Source organism: Blastomyces dermatitidis (assembly GCF_000003525.1).
Source record: "Blastomyces dermatitidis ER-3 genomic scaffold supercont1.3, whole genome shotgun sequence".
In the NCBI taxonomy this organism is placed as follows: Eukaryota; Fungi; Ascomycota; class Eurotiomycetes; order Onygenales; family Ajellomycetaceae; genus Blastomyces; species Blastomyces dermatitidis.
In genome coordinates, this window is record NW_025544776.1 from 7,093,915 (window position 1) to 7,105,153 (window position 11,239).

The following is an 11,239-nucleotide window of genomic DNA, read 5'->3' on the forward strand; positions in this document are numbered from 1 at the left end:
CTGATATCGTCTATTTCCTGTTGTTAGGGGCTATACCTCGTCAGGCACAAAAGTCCTGCCCATGGTCCTGGCTACCATCAATGCTAATTTGCTCTACAGCATGCAGCATCCGGATGACATCGTGTGTAGATATCGATGCGGTGCAGCACATCCCTAGGTAGTAATGAAATAGCATTCGAAACCTAGGAATGAGGAAACACATGGAAGAATATCTTCTGGAATTCCAACCATGACTATGTGCCCTCTGTCACTAAAGCCATGCTCCACATTTTTATTATCTCTGGGATGTGCTAGCCTTATGGCGACAACCGCGCGAGCATGTAGCATTCACCACTTTGATGTCGCTAGAGCTCCCTAAGTGTTCACAAAAGTCCCAAGAGGATGATTTGCTGTCTTTAGGTTGCAATGCTATCAGAAGGCTTTTGGGGCGTATCCATTTCCGGCTGGTAGATTGAGACTTGCACAATCGGCTGTGTCTTGCGATCCTAAATGCCCAGCGCATCTCATGGCGCTGTGGAGAAAATGGCCCTTGGAACATGGGCTAGCGATGCAATACAACAGCCCCAGAACTATCCTGAGCTGTCACGTCACCTGGAGCCAGAAAAGGTTCAGCGACGAAGTGGTTTCTTCGTTGTTGGTCGCAAGCTTCATCTTTGCCCACTATTTACGACAGGGAGGGAAAAGGATCATGGTATTGAAATATATCCACTAGACCTTAGAATACAAGATTTCATATGGTAAGTTGAGTTGAGGTTGCTAAGCTATCAGCGGGAATTTCGCATTCTGCTTGAAACATCGCACAGCTGAATCATTGAAGGGGGAAGGATCCGCATGCGCCCCCAGCAAGCGCCGAATATCTCATAGGTCCGCCTCCTGTGGTCCGGATACGCGTATAGACCATGGGCTGAAAAAAACGCACCGGAAAAAAAAAAAATTGAGAGAGAGAGAGAGAGAGAGACTGGGAGATGTTCTAAGTGTTTTAGGGCAAAAGCTAACAAACACGTTGCAGACTCGGGATGGTTTCGTTCACCTATATATAAAGAGCCCGCGATACATATGTTGAGAAAGGCGGGCCTCCCTCTCAAATGTCCAGTTTATACCTATGTTCACCAAATCCAAAACGCCCGCCATGTATTTTTCCGTCCTAACGTTGACCATAGCTCTCTGTGCCGCCACTGCCAACTCAACTCCATGTCGCAAACCAAAATGTCGACCTACGGCGACTATAGACTCAGGGACCGTTGCGGGGACTGCCACCTGGCTTCCGTCCTCTACTCGCCCCGTCAATAAATTCCTTGGTATTCCCTTCGCTGAACCTCCTGTTCGTTTTAAGGCCCCCGAACCAGTCCGGCCATGGCAGAGAGTTTATGACGCCTCCAGATACAAGCCCTCTTGCATCCAGCAGTTTAATTACCCGGAAGAACAACGCAATCAGTCAATCGAATGGTACAACACGCCTCCGCCTCCAGCCGGAGAGAGCGAGGACTGTCTAAATCTGAATGTCTTCGCCCCGGCGTCTCCACCCAAGGGCCCTAGGGCTGTCCTCGTCTGGATATATGGAGGTTCTTACGTTTTTGGTTCCGGTTCTCTACCTCTTTATGATGGCTCCAGCTTTGCTGTTAATCAAAATGTTGTCTTGGTGACTTTCAACTACCGGACAAACCTGTTTGGGTTCCCCGGGTCGCCTGAGCTACCAGCGGCGGAGAAGAACCTGGGGTAAGTTTCGTCTTCGTTAAGAACTTAAAAGATAGGGTCGAGGTCTAACTATATAATTCGGGCAGATTGCTGGACCAACGGCTCGCTTTGGATTGGGTTCGACGTAATATCGCAGCTTTCGGCGGTGATGCAGAGAAAATAACGATTTTCGGAGAAAGTGCAGGCGGAGGAAGTGTCGATGGCCTTATCACCGCTCCGCCGAACCCTATTCCCTTCCGCGCCGCCATTATGCAATCTGGCCAGTCCACAGTAAGAATGCTCGCTGCTGATCCCGTTGCTTCATGGGGCAAGCTTTTGGAGGCGACTAACTGCCCTTCCACAAATGGCCTCGAATGCGTTCGTGCTATTCCTGCACTGGAGCTGAAAGCAATCATCGAACGACAACAGCTAGCATTCGGTCCGATGGCAGACGGCGGCGTCACCTGGGCAGATACACCACGCCAAGATCGTCTCGATTCGACTGATGAGAAATCACTTATTGCGCGCGTACCAGTGTTAATGGGAAGTAACGCTGACGAAAATCGTCCAATCACGGTTGGCATGAATGACACTGAAGCATTCCTCCGTGCGTCTTTGCCGGATGTTCCGGGCGAAATCATTCAAAGGATACTAGACACATACCCTATCGGTGCTCCAGGAATCGGCAACGAACCCGAACGTCTCGCAGCCATCCTTACTGAATTTTCTTTCCAGTGTCTAGCAAGGCTAGTCACACAGGATAGCGCAACGGTCGGTATTGATGTGTGGCGGTATTATTTCAACGCGAGTTTCCCGAACACGGAACTATTTGATGGAAGCGGAGCGTACCACGGATTAGAGATTAAGTACATTTTTGGAACATATCCGCGAAAGGGGGCTACAAAGTTCCAGGTAAAGGTTGGTAAGGTGATGCAGAAAGCATGGGCGAATTTTGCTAAGCATCCAAACAAGGGCCCGGGATGGAAGAAAGCTCCACGACTCGGGGTGATCGGCGGTGGTGCCAGAGCTGGAATAGGCGATGAAGGGAGAAAGGTGTTTGCAACTATAGATTCCAAAAATGTGGATGGGAGATGCGACGTGTGGGACGTGTTGTATAACTAATGCCGCTAGTTAGCAGTGTGATTAATATCGTGTCAATTAGGCATAGTTATGAAATGTACTTTACATAGTTTTATAGTTTCTGCCAGCTCTCTTTCGAAATTCCTGCTGGATATCCCCCATATAACATTGTCAATTATAATTCCACCGTGCGGTAATCTGAGAAACGAGAGGAGAATCCCCGTGAAGGCGACATGTTCTCATTCCTGTAGGAGGATCACAGGTTCAACCATTCATGCTGCAATAAATCAGCTGCTGCCCGTCGGTGATCGGGATTAATTGTTAACATCCCCTTAAGAAAATCGATAAAGACTGGCACCTGCGCATCGGGCATGTCGTTTGGTTTCAAGAAGGGCGAGGCCGAACCATTGATAATACTTTCAAGCGTCGTAGGGACCAAATTTGCAATTCTTCGAAGATCTCCTATAGCAACTGCCACATCAGCACATACATTTGGCATCATAGTACACTTAGAACTACGTATGTATCCGCACCATTTTCATGAAAGAATTCTCCTGAATTATTTCCTTTCTTGAGAAGCTCGAGTGGGAATGGACCAAGGACCTCAATGGTCTTTGCCAGCCGGTCATCATCGGCTGTCCAATCTCCATGCTTTGATTCTTGTCCAGAGAAGAGAACTATTCCCTGCATAAACTCTACGACCTATTTGCAAGCGCGCCGACTGTCATGTTAAATTCGCATAACGGTTTATATATAAAAGAGATATTTACTAACAAGACATCCAAGACTCCATATGTCTACTCCTGTGTCCCAGGGAGCACCTATTGTCACCTCAGGTGCTCTTAAAGCTGGCGGTTGAATTTTTTGTGAGTGATGTTTGTGTCTGTAGGTAGCTATATAAAAAGTCAGCCTAATCGCACGCATTTGTACAACGAAAGATCAACGAAGGCGGAAGGAAAATGCATCAAATTTCCTTACCTACGCCGAAGTCAATTATCCTAATGTAAGGTTCCTTGATTTCAGAAATCGGAGGAATTTTCATAACTTCCCGAAGTGGTAATACCTCACCAGACTGGGTATCTGTCCGTGGAGGGACCTCCGATAGATGTCGTGAAATGGCTGTGTGTGGATCTTCCAGTTCTAAAAGTATATTCTTCGGGTGCATATCTATTCACAAGGTCGAGCGATATTAGTCTTTGCTGGTATGCAAGACAGCCTAAGGTGATATATATTGTGCCATACCGGTATGGATAACACCGCACTCTGTATGCAGAAAGTCAAGCCCAAGGAGAAGTTGACGGGCAATTCTTTTTATAGCTCGAACTGGGAGTCGTCCGTCTTTATATTTTGAGCATTGAAAATACAAATGGTGTCCTAGAACTTCAAGGACGAAGCAAACATGTACCCCATTTGGGCCGATATGTTTGAATTGATGCAGAAAGGGTAATATGTGATGTCGGCCTTCATGTTTGCTTCTCGCAGAGATATCTGTGATCTTGGAGAGGATCCCTCGCTCAGGACCACCGTAACAGTCCGCTCTGAGTATTTTAAGCGCTACATATCTCTGATGCCTGCGGGATATATGAGCTTTCGTCGCGCCACGCAAAAAGTACATGTACTGTACAAAAGTGCACTGCTTACTTAGAATCTCTGGCAAGCCAGACGGTGGAATACTGTCCATAGCCGAGCTTCCTCAGGATATGGTATCTGCCAGCATCAAAAGTGTCACCAAGCGCAACACGGTGGAAACCACCCTCTCCGTAGAAGTCCGGCTCTTCTCCAGCGAGACGAGGGCGCGCGAAGGTTGATGAAGTTCGCGGAGAACCAGAATAATGAAATGGCCTCGTTAAATGGAATCGAAACCTTAGGCTTAGCGTTTTCATTTGATTCATGGTCTCCAGTAGCGCCGTTCAGTCAGATGTTGGGTATGGGGAGTTATGGCCTCTGGGGCATAAAGTGGTTTAACATTAGTTGAACGATGCCGCTCTGGAGATATTTCATCGGCTAATTAGTTACCAGATCCGGGATATCGGGAACTAACCAACCTGGTCAAACCATGTCATTGAACCTCAGCGGATCTTAGCTTTCAACAAGATAATTTCAATGTGAATCCTTGACCATTATGGATTGTTACATATATTTGATTTGGACGTGGAAATTCCCAGCGAACATTGCAGTCAGTTTGCCGAAGAGCACAGCACCAGCTAAAGCACAACCAGTCGTGGTTAGTTGCCACGATAATAATAATAATAATAATAATAATAATAATAATAATAATAATAGTAATAGTAACGACGATCTTGCCGTACAAAGACGATAAAATCTATGAAATCAGTTTCGTCTGCTGGTATGGTTACAAATTATTTATTATTTTAAAACATGAAAATAAACAATCGGCAGTCCTACACCATTGCCGAAGTTGCCGCATCCAAATAGCCGGACGGATAATCGTTTCGAGAACGACGTGTATGTATGTACATGTAACAACCGTGCGGGTCTAACTTAGGATTCTGGATTAGAAAGGAATGGAACATAAACTCTTTATTATTCTAGAATGTAGTGGGAAACACAAGAGTTTATTAATTCTCAGGGCAGCGCTCTTACGGATATTAGGATATAGGTTTGTTGGGAATGTGAGCAAGTTGCATCTACGCATAACCTCTAGTTATACAGTACATTTCACGGACCGAACCTTTTGCACCACGGTTTGTACGTGTACGTATTCGTTAGAAATAAGTTAGTTAAGTTACTAAACAAAATATTAGAGAAATATAATATGTGTACCAAATCCAATTTATTACTCTCTCGATCATGGCTCGGTTGCCAGTCCATCAATTTGGCATAGTTTGGCAGACCTCGCTCATTCCAAGACAAAATCGTACCACGCTGTTGTTTCTGTTTAGAAATCATTCGAGCCACATCATGTAAAGTAAAGTTACATATTTATGAACAATTCCTATGTAAGGAAGAATCTAGCTGTGTCATGAATATTGCTAATACAAGGAACTGATCCTCAGGATTCGAGCTAGAAATCGTTCTGCTCATCGCCACGTGACATTGCGATAAGATAACTTCTGCGAACTGCTGCCTGTCTTCTCGCCGCCAGTTCATCTACAATTGGGAAGACAGCAAGAAGGGAGGCCCTGAGGGGACTATTTCTACATGTCTATTCTTAAAGATGTGGCCTTCGCGTCAGGTACGTTTTAATCACTAATATATGGCTTCTTGACGGGAGCTAACGGTGCGACCCCCTGTTGTAGGCCCTGTGCCCAACACTCTTCAGGCGTGTTTCTCGAAGCTGAAGGAGTCAGGCTCAACCCAAGGTACTCCAGGGAAACGACGGAAGTTGAATACGGGGATATGGGATTCTCAAAACACTGCCGCTCAAGACATTGCGGCGTCTATGTTTCCAGAGTATTTGACTCTGGCGCATATAGAGTTGAAGATTGTAAGTGTTTCATCATCAAGTAATAATACCCTCGAGGAAAGGGACTGCAGAGTCTGACTCCTTTGTCGCCTATTCTATTTTCTGGCCCAGACATTCTCCTCGCCGGCACTTGATATCCATGCCATCTCTTCGGATTATGAAGATGGCACTCAGATCAAAGTTCTAATCTCGAAATGGTATCGTATGGCATCCACTCAGCCACATGTGAAACAATATAAGATCGAGCTTGAAACCAGTAGCTCGGATGTCATACTTCAAGAAATCCTTGATTTTCACACAGGGAATCATGACCTTCTTATCCCAATGAATCTCCCTTCAATCTATCGGACGCGCTCATCCCCGACTGCGCTCTCAATGTCTACGCTGCGGAGGGTTGAAGACGACCAGCGTTCATTTATCCTGGAGACAAAGGTTTTCTGGAAAGACACCTTAAAGTTAGGCAAAAGAGGCGTGTGGCAGAATGCAGCATTCTCAACATATTTACCGGGAGCGCTGCAGGAGCATCCTTCACAACCCTTCCGTCGGAACGATTGGCGGCAGCGGCGTATAAAAGAAAGTACCTGGACTCCTAGCGAATTTTATGACAGTGTTCACGTTCCTCCCAAAAATCTGGATTTGCCGCCAAGCGCCCTAGCAGACTTCATTGAATGTCAACTTTTCCCTTTCCAGCGGAGAGCAGTTCAGTGGCTACTCCAGAGAGAGGGTGTAGAGCTTCTTCCGGACGGCAGAACCCGAGAACGGCCGCTTCCCCCGGGCTCTAATCTCCCCGACTCCTTTTCTCAGATTAAAGATGCGGATGGACACATCTGTTATATGAGCCATCTTTTTTGGGTTTTGACCTCCGACCTTAAAGGGTTGAGTAGCACTAAGACGCTGAAAGGCGGTATTCTTGCAGAAGAAATGGGACTTGGCAAGACTGTGGAAATGATCACACTGATCTCCCTGCACCGAAGGCCTGCTCCTGAGGCAGGGCTACCAATTCTACGACAATGGCCCGTTCTTACAGAATCAGGTGCAACCTTGATAATCACTCCAAGTACTATCCTTGACCAATGGAAACAGGAAATCTCATCCCACGCTCCACATCTTCGATGTACATATTATGAAGGTATTAACCGCACAAAAAAGAGCTATGAGCAATTAGTGGAAAAACTAGCCTCCTGTGACGTGGTTCTCACGACCTACAATGTCCTACAGAGAGAAATACATTACGCCGAGGATCCGCCCGATCGTTCACTACGCAGTGAGAAAAAAGTGATTCCAAGAAAATCTCCTCTGGTTAAAATTTCTTGGTGGAGAGTTTGTATTGACGAAGCTCAAATGATTGAAACGGGGGTAAGCCATGCTGCAAGGGTGGCTAGGCTTATTCCGCGGCACAACGCTTGGGCAGTGACAGGCACACCACTTCGAAAAGATATGAACGATTTGCTTGGTCTACTCTCATTTTTACGCATTCACCCATTATGTGATTGGTTGGATGCCTGGGTTCGGCTGTACGAGATCCATAAACCCCTTTTTAAAGAAATTATTGGCCGCATTGTCCTGCGCCATAATAAGGATATGATACGCGATGAATTGAACTTGCCTCGGCAGAAACGTATCGTTATAACTATTCCATTCACAGCAGTGGAAGAACAACATTACGATCAGCTTTTTGAGCAAATGTGCGAAGAGTGCGGAGTCGACGCGTTAGGAGCTCCGCGCACGGGAGATTGGGACCCCAATTCGAAATCTACCATTGAAACGATGAGGCGCTGGCTAACAAGGCTTCGCCAGGCTTGTCTCCATCCAGAAGTTGGTGGTGCCGGCCGCAAGGCTTTTGGAACGAGCAGTGGTCCACTTCGCTCGGTCACTGAGGTTCTGGAGGTAATGATTGACCAGAATGAACTTCGAATCCGTGCAGAAGAACGCTCACTCCTCCTGTCTCAAATTCGCCGCGGCCAGCTGCTGGAGAATGCTGGCCAACCAAAGGAGGCTTTGGAGTTATGGCAAGCGGCTTTGGCGCTAGCAGAGGCTAACGTTAGGGATTCTCGAGTTCAGCTCGAAATTGAACGTAAGAAAGAGCAAAGCGCAGTGTCGGAAGTTGTGCAAAATTCATCAGATGACGAGGATGATGTTGAGGAAGGGAAAGGGGAAAAAAATACCAGATTGACGACGTATCGTGGCCGTCTCCGGAGCGCCTTGGAAATTCAGCATATTTGCAAATTTTTCATTGCAAATGCGTATTACCAGATCAAAACTAATACAGAGCTCACAACTCCTGACTCGGAAGAGTTCTTCGCTCTTGAAAAGCTCGAGGTGGAGAACTACGAGGCAGCAAAGCTTATTCGAAAGGAGATGCTGGCGGAGACAGATCAAAGGGTCAGTCGATCTATCCGACAGATACAGGCGAACGTCAGTAGCAAAGGTCTTGTAAAAATCCCCAAGATGTCACCAAGGCTGGATATTAGTGGCATGGAGAGTGGGCGACTTCTAGATAAACTTGAAGACCTTTGCGAGGCTATAAATAAACTTACACAGCAGTTCATTGAGTGGCGCACACATTCTCTTAAGCTACTTTTGGAGCAACTGGTGGATGAGGAAGACAATAATGCCAAGTTGGAGGGTGACGAGTACGAATCTTCAACTCAACATCAGGATGAGATGTACGTTTACATGGAAGGGTTGCGCGCCCTATTCGCTGACTATCATGACGCTATCACGGGTCAAAAAAACACTTTGATCGAATACGACGTCAAGAAAGGGTTAGCACGGGCAAATGATGGAAAGGGCCCATCGCCTAAACTTTACATCTCATTCATGAAAACACGCGAATGCCTGAAGCCCTCCGATGAGCTTGGGTCGCTTCGCGGTATCCTTACCGAATTGCGGAGCCTTGCAGTGTCCCTCGAATGGCAGGAAGCTCGGGGTAGTACCCGAGCACGAGCTGAACTTGGCATAGTAAATCGAATCCTACAAGATTCGAGCCAAATTTCGTCGGAGCAATCAAAGGTTTTGTCGGATTTGGAGAAGGAGGTGCAGCTTTTCCACAACGTGATGAATCGGCGTTTGGAATATTATAGGCAACTGCAGCAAATCTCAGATACTGTCGCGCCTTACGATGAAGAGAGCAGAGGGAAGCCGCTTGATATTGCACTTTTTGACCGCAGTCTCATGGCGGAACACAAAATTGAGGAGAGAATATCAGCACTCAGGTCTAAATATCGGTATCTTATACACCTTCGAGACGAGTCTGGGGCTGAAGAGTCAGCAAGAATATGTGTCATCTGCCAGTCGACGTTTGAAATCGGTGAAATCTTCCCCACACCCATCTACGTTATCCGCATGTTGTGTGTTGTGTGTACCTTGGCTAATTTATTTTTCAATACCCAGGTGTATTGACCGTATGTGGTCACAAATACTGCAAGGACTGCCTCCGGTTCTGGTGGCGCCAACATCGAACTTGTCCTATGTGCAAAATACGCCTGAAATCCAACGATTTCCATCAAATTACATACAAGCCTACGGAAATAGTTGCGCAGGAAGAAAGGGCGGCTGCTGCACACATCGGGTCTGACCATTCTCTCAAGAATTCGATATATTCGGATATTAGTTCAGGGGTGTTGAAGGAGATCAGAAATATTGACGTTGAAGGCTCATTTGGAACCAAAATTGATACCCTAGGTCGACATCTGATTTGGTTACGGCAACATGATCCTGGTGCGAAATCCATTGTCTTCTCGCAGTATAAGCCTTTCCTGGGGATTCTCGCGCGCGCCTTTTCGCATTTCAAAATTGGATTTAGTAGTATTGACAGCCATGATGGGGTTGAGAGGTTTAAAAGTGACCCTTCAGTAAGAGGAATCTTCGTTTTATTTTATATCTAATGATTTGATGCTCTGTTCTAACTCCTTTATGCGGCAGATCGAGTGCTTTCTCCTCCACGCGAAGGCTCATGCCTCCGGGCTAAACCTTATTGACGCCACTCATGTTTTCCTCTGTGAGCCCTTAATCAATACTGCGATTGAGCTGCAGGCCATCGCGCGTGTTCATCGTATCGGGCAACATCGCGAAACGACAGTTTGGATGTATCTCGTGTCTGATTCTGTCGAGGAATGTATCTATGATATTTCCGTGTCACGGCGCCTGGCTCATATTGCCCAAAAGCGCAAGCAGGATGGGGAGAAATTCCGGGGGGAGGATTTGGAGATGAGCGTTTCGGGAGGCGAAGAAAATGGAGATGGAGGTGCGTGTATAGAGACAGTCATTGAGGCTGCGAACTCTCTGGAACTGCAGGATGCGAAGCTGGGGAATCTGATGGCGGGCACGGCGGCTGAAGGGGAGCGAGTTCCTGAGGGTGATTTGTGGCAGTGTCTCTTTGCTAAGACGAGTAGGAGGGCGAAATCGATGGTGGATGGAGGGAATGTGGAGGCTATGCGGAATGATGTTGATCGGCTTTTGAGGGCTGAAGCGGCGGAGGAGAGGATTGCGGATGCTGGGGATGGTGGTAATGGAGAAGTTCTGGCGAGCGGCGATGCCAGTGCTGTGTTGTAAATATGAAGTCTCAATGTTTATTTGTCGAGTTCCAGTTCTATAACGATACCAGAGAACTCGCAATCCGTGGCCCAGAATATAGTGCAAAATTTTTTTTTAGTTTTTTCTTTTTTCTTTTAGCTTTTGCATCTAGCCCACCTTATGTCATACATTTATATATTTCTACTCCTTTGACGACCCTTATAGATATTTGCATTCGCGACAATGTGTATTGCATTTACCATCATCGTTTCTTGTTCGATTAACTGCGTACTTATATAGACTGGTCTTATTCAGCCCTAATCTGACACTAGTCCTATTTGCGCATAAGGTCTTGGCGCCTGTTCCTGCTGACCAATCATGTTCCTCGTGCACTAACAATCCATCACAGACAAGGAACATCTCATCTGGGCCAACGTCTGTCTGTACATACATACATGTACACGCCACCACCACTGCCTACGACCAGACTTATTAGTTTAAATCGCGATTTTTCCCTTTATTACTTAGGTTGTGTTCGAACTC

General features: G+C 46.6%; 4 protein-coding genes across 7 annotated transcripts; 3 read left to right on the plus strand and 1 right to left on the minus strand.

Annotated features, from left to right (window-relative positions):
- Window positions 1-489: 489 nt before the first annotated feature.
- BDCG_03808 (uncharacterized protein) lies at window positions 490-896 on the plus strand (the record flags this gene model as incomplete). Its single annotated transcript, XM_045419470.1, has 2 exons — window positions 490-737; window positions 818-896. The coding sequence occupies 2 exons, from the start codon at window positions 490-492 to the stop codon at window positions 894-896; spliced, it is 327 nt and encodes a 108-aa protein (XP_045275764.1).
- BDCG_03810 (CMGC/SRPK protein kinase) lies at window positions 677-4,989 on the minus strand. 4 transcript variants are annotated; one of them, XM_045419474.1, is made up of 8 exons: window positions 4,800-4,969; window positions 4,396-4,740; window positions 3,997-4,325; window positions 3,733-3,921; window positions 3,529-3,647; window positions 3,288-3,456; window positions 2,861-3,216; window positions 946-2,792 (listed from the first exon to the last, which is right to left on the minus strand). In XM_045419474.1, exons 2-7 carry the CDS (start codon window positions 4,644-4,646, stop codon window positions 3,011-3,013), a joined length of 1,263 nt encoding a protein of 420 aa, XP_045280625.1. In that variant the 5' UTR covers window positions 4,647-4,740; window positions 4,800-4,969; the 3' UTR covers window positions 946-2,792; window positions 2,861-3,010. The 4 variants fall into 4 exon arrangements, with proteins under 4 accessions (XP_045275766.1, XP_045280626.1, XP_045280624.1 ...); XM_045419472.1 differs by having other exon boundaries at window positions 677-2,792; window positions 4,396-4,976; XM_045419473.1 differs by having other exon boundaries at window positions 908-2,792; window positions 2,856-3,216; window positions 4,396-4,989.
- Window positions 948-2,914, plus strand: BDCG_03809 (cholinesterase). Its single transcript, XM_045419471.1, has 2 exons — window positions 948-1,716; window positions 1,782-2,914. The coding sequence occupies exons 1-2, from the start codon at window positions 1,103-1,105 to the stop codon at window positions 2,794-2,796; spliced, it is 1,629 nt and encodes a 542-aa protein (XP_045275765.1). The 5' UTR covers window positions 948-1,102; the 3' UTR covers window positions 2,797-2,914.
- Window positions 4,990-5,434: 445 nt separating the features above from the next.
- On the plus strand, window positions 5,435-11,052 carry BDCG_03811 (SNF2 family helicase/ATPase). Its single transcript, XM_045419476.1, has 7 exons — window positions 5,435-5,463; window positions 5,520-5,683; window positions 5,772-5,950; window positions 6,015-6,202; window positions 6,293-9,491; window positions 9,575-10,035; window positions 10,106-11,052. The coding sequence occupies exons 3-7, from the start codon at window positions 5,917-5,919 to the stop codon at window positions 10,733-10,735; spliced, it is 4,512 nt and encodes a 1,503-aa protein (XP_045275767.1). The 5' UTR covers window positions 5,435-5,463; window positions 5,520-5,683; window positions 5,772-5,916; the 3' UTR covers window positions 10,736-11,052.
- The last annotated feature ends 187 nt before the right edge of the window (window positions 11,053-11,239 follow it).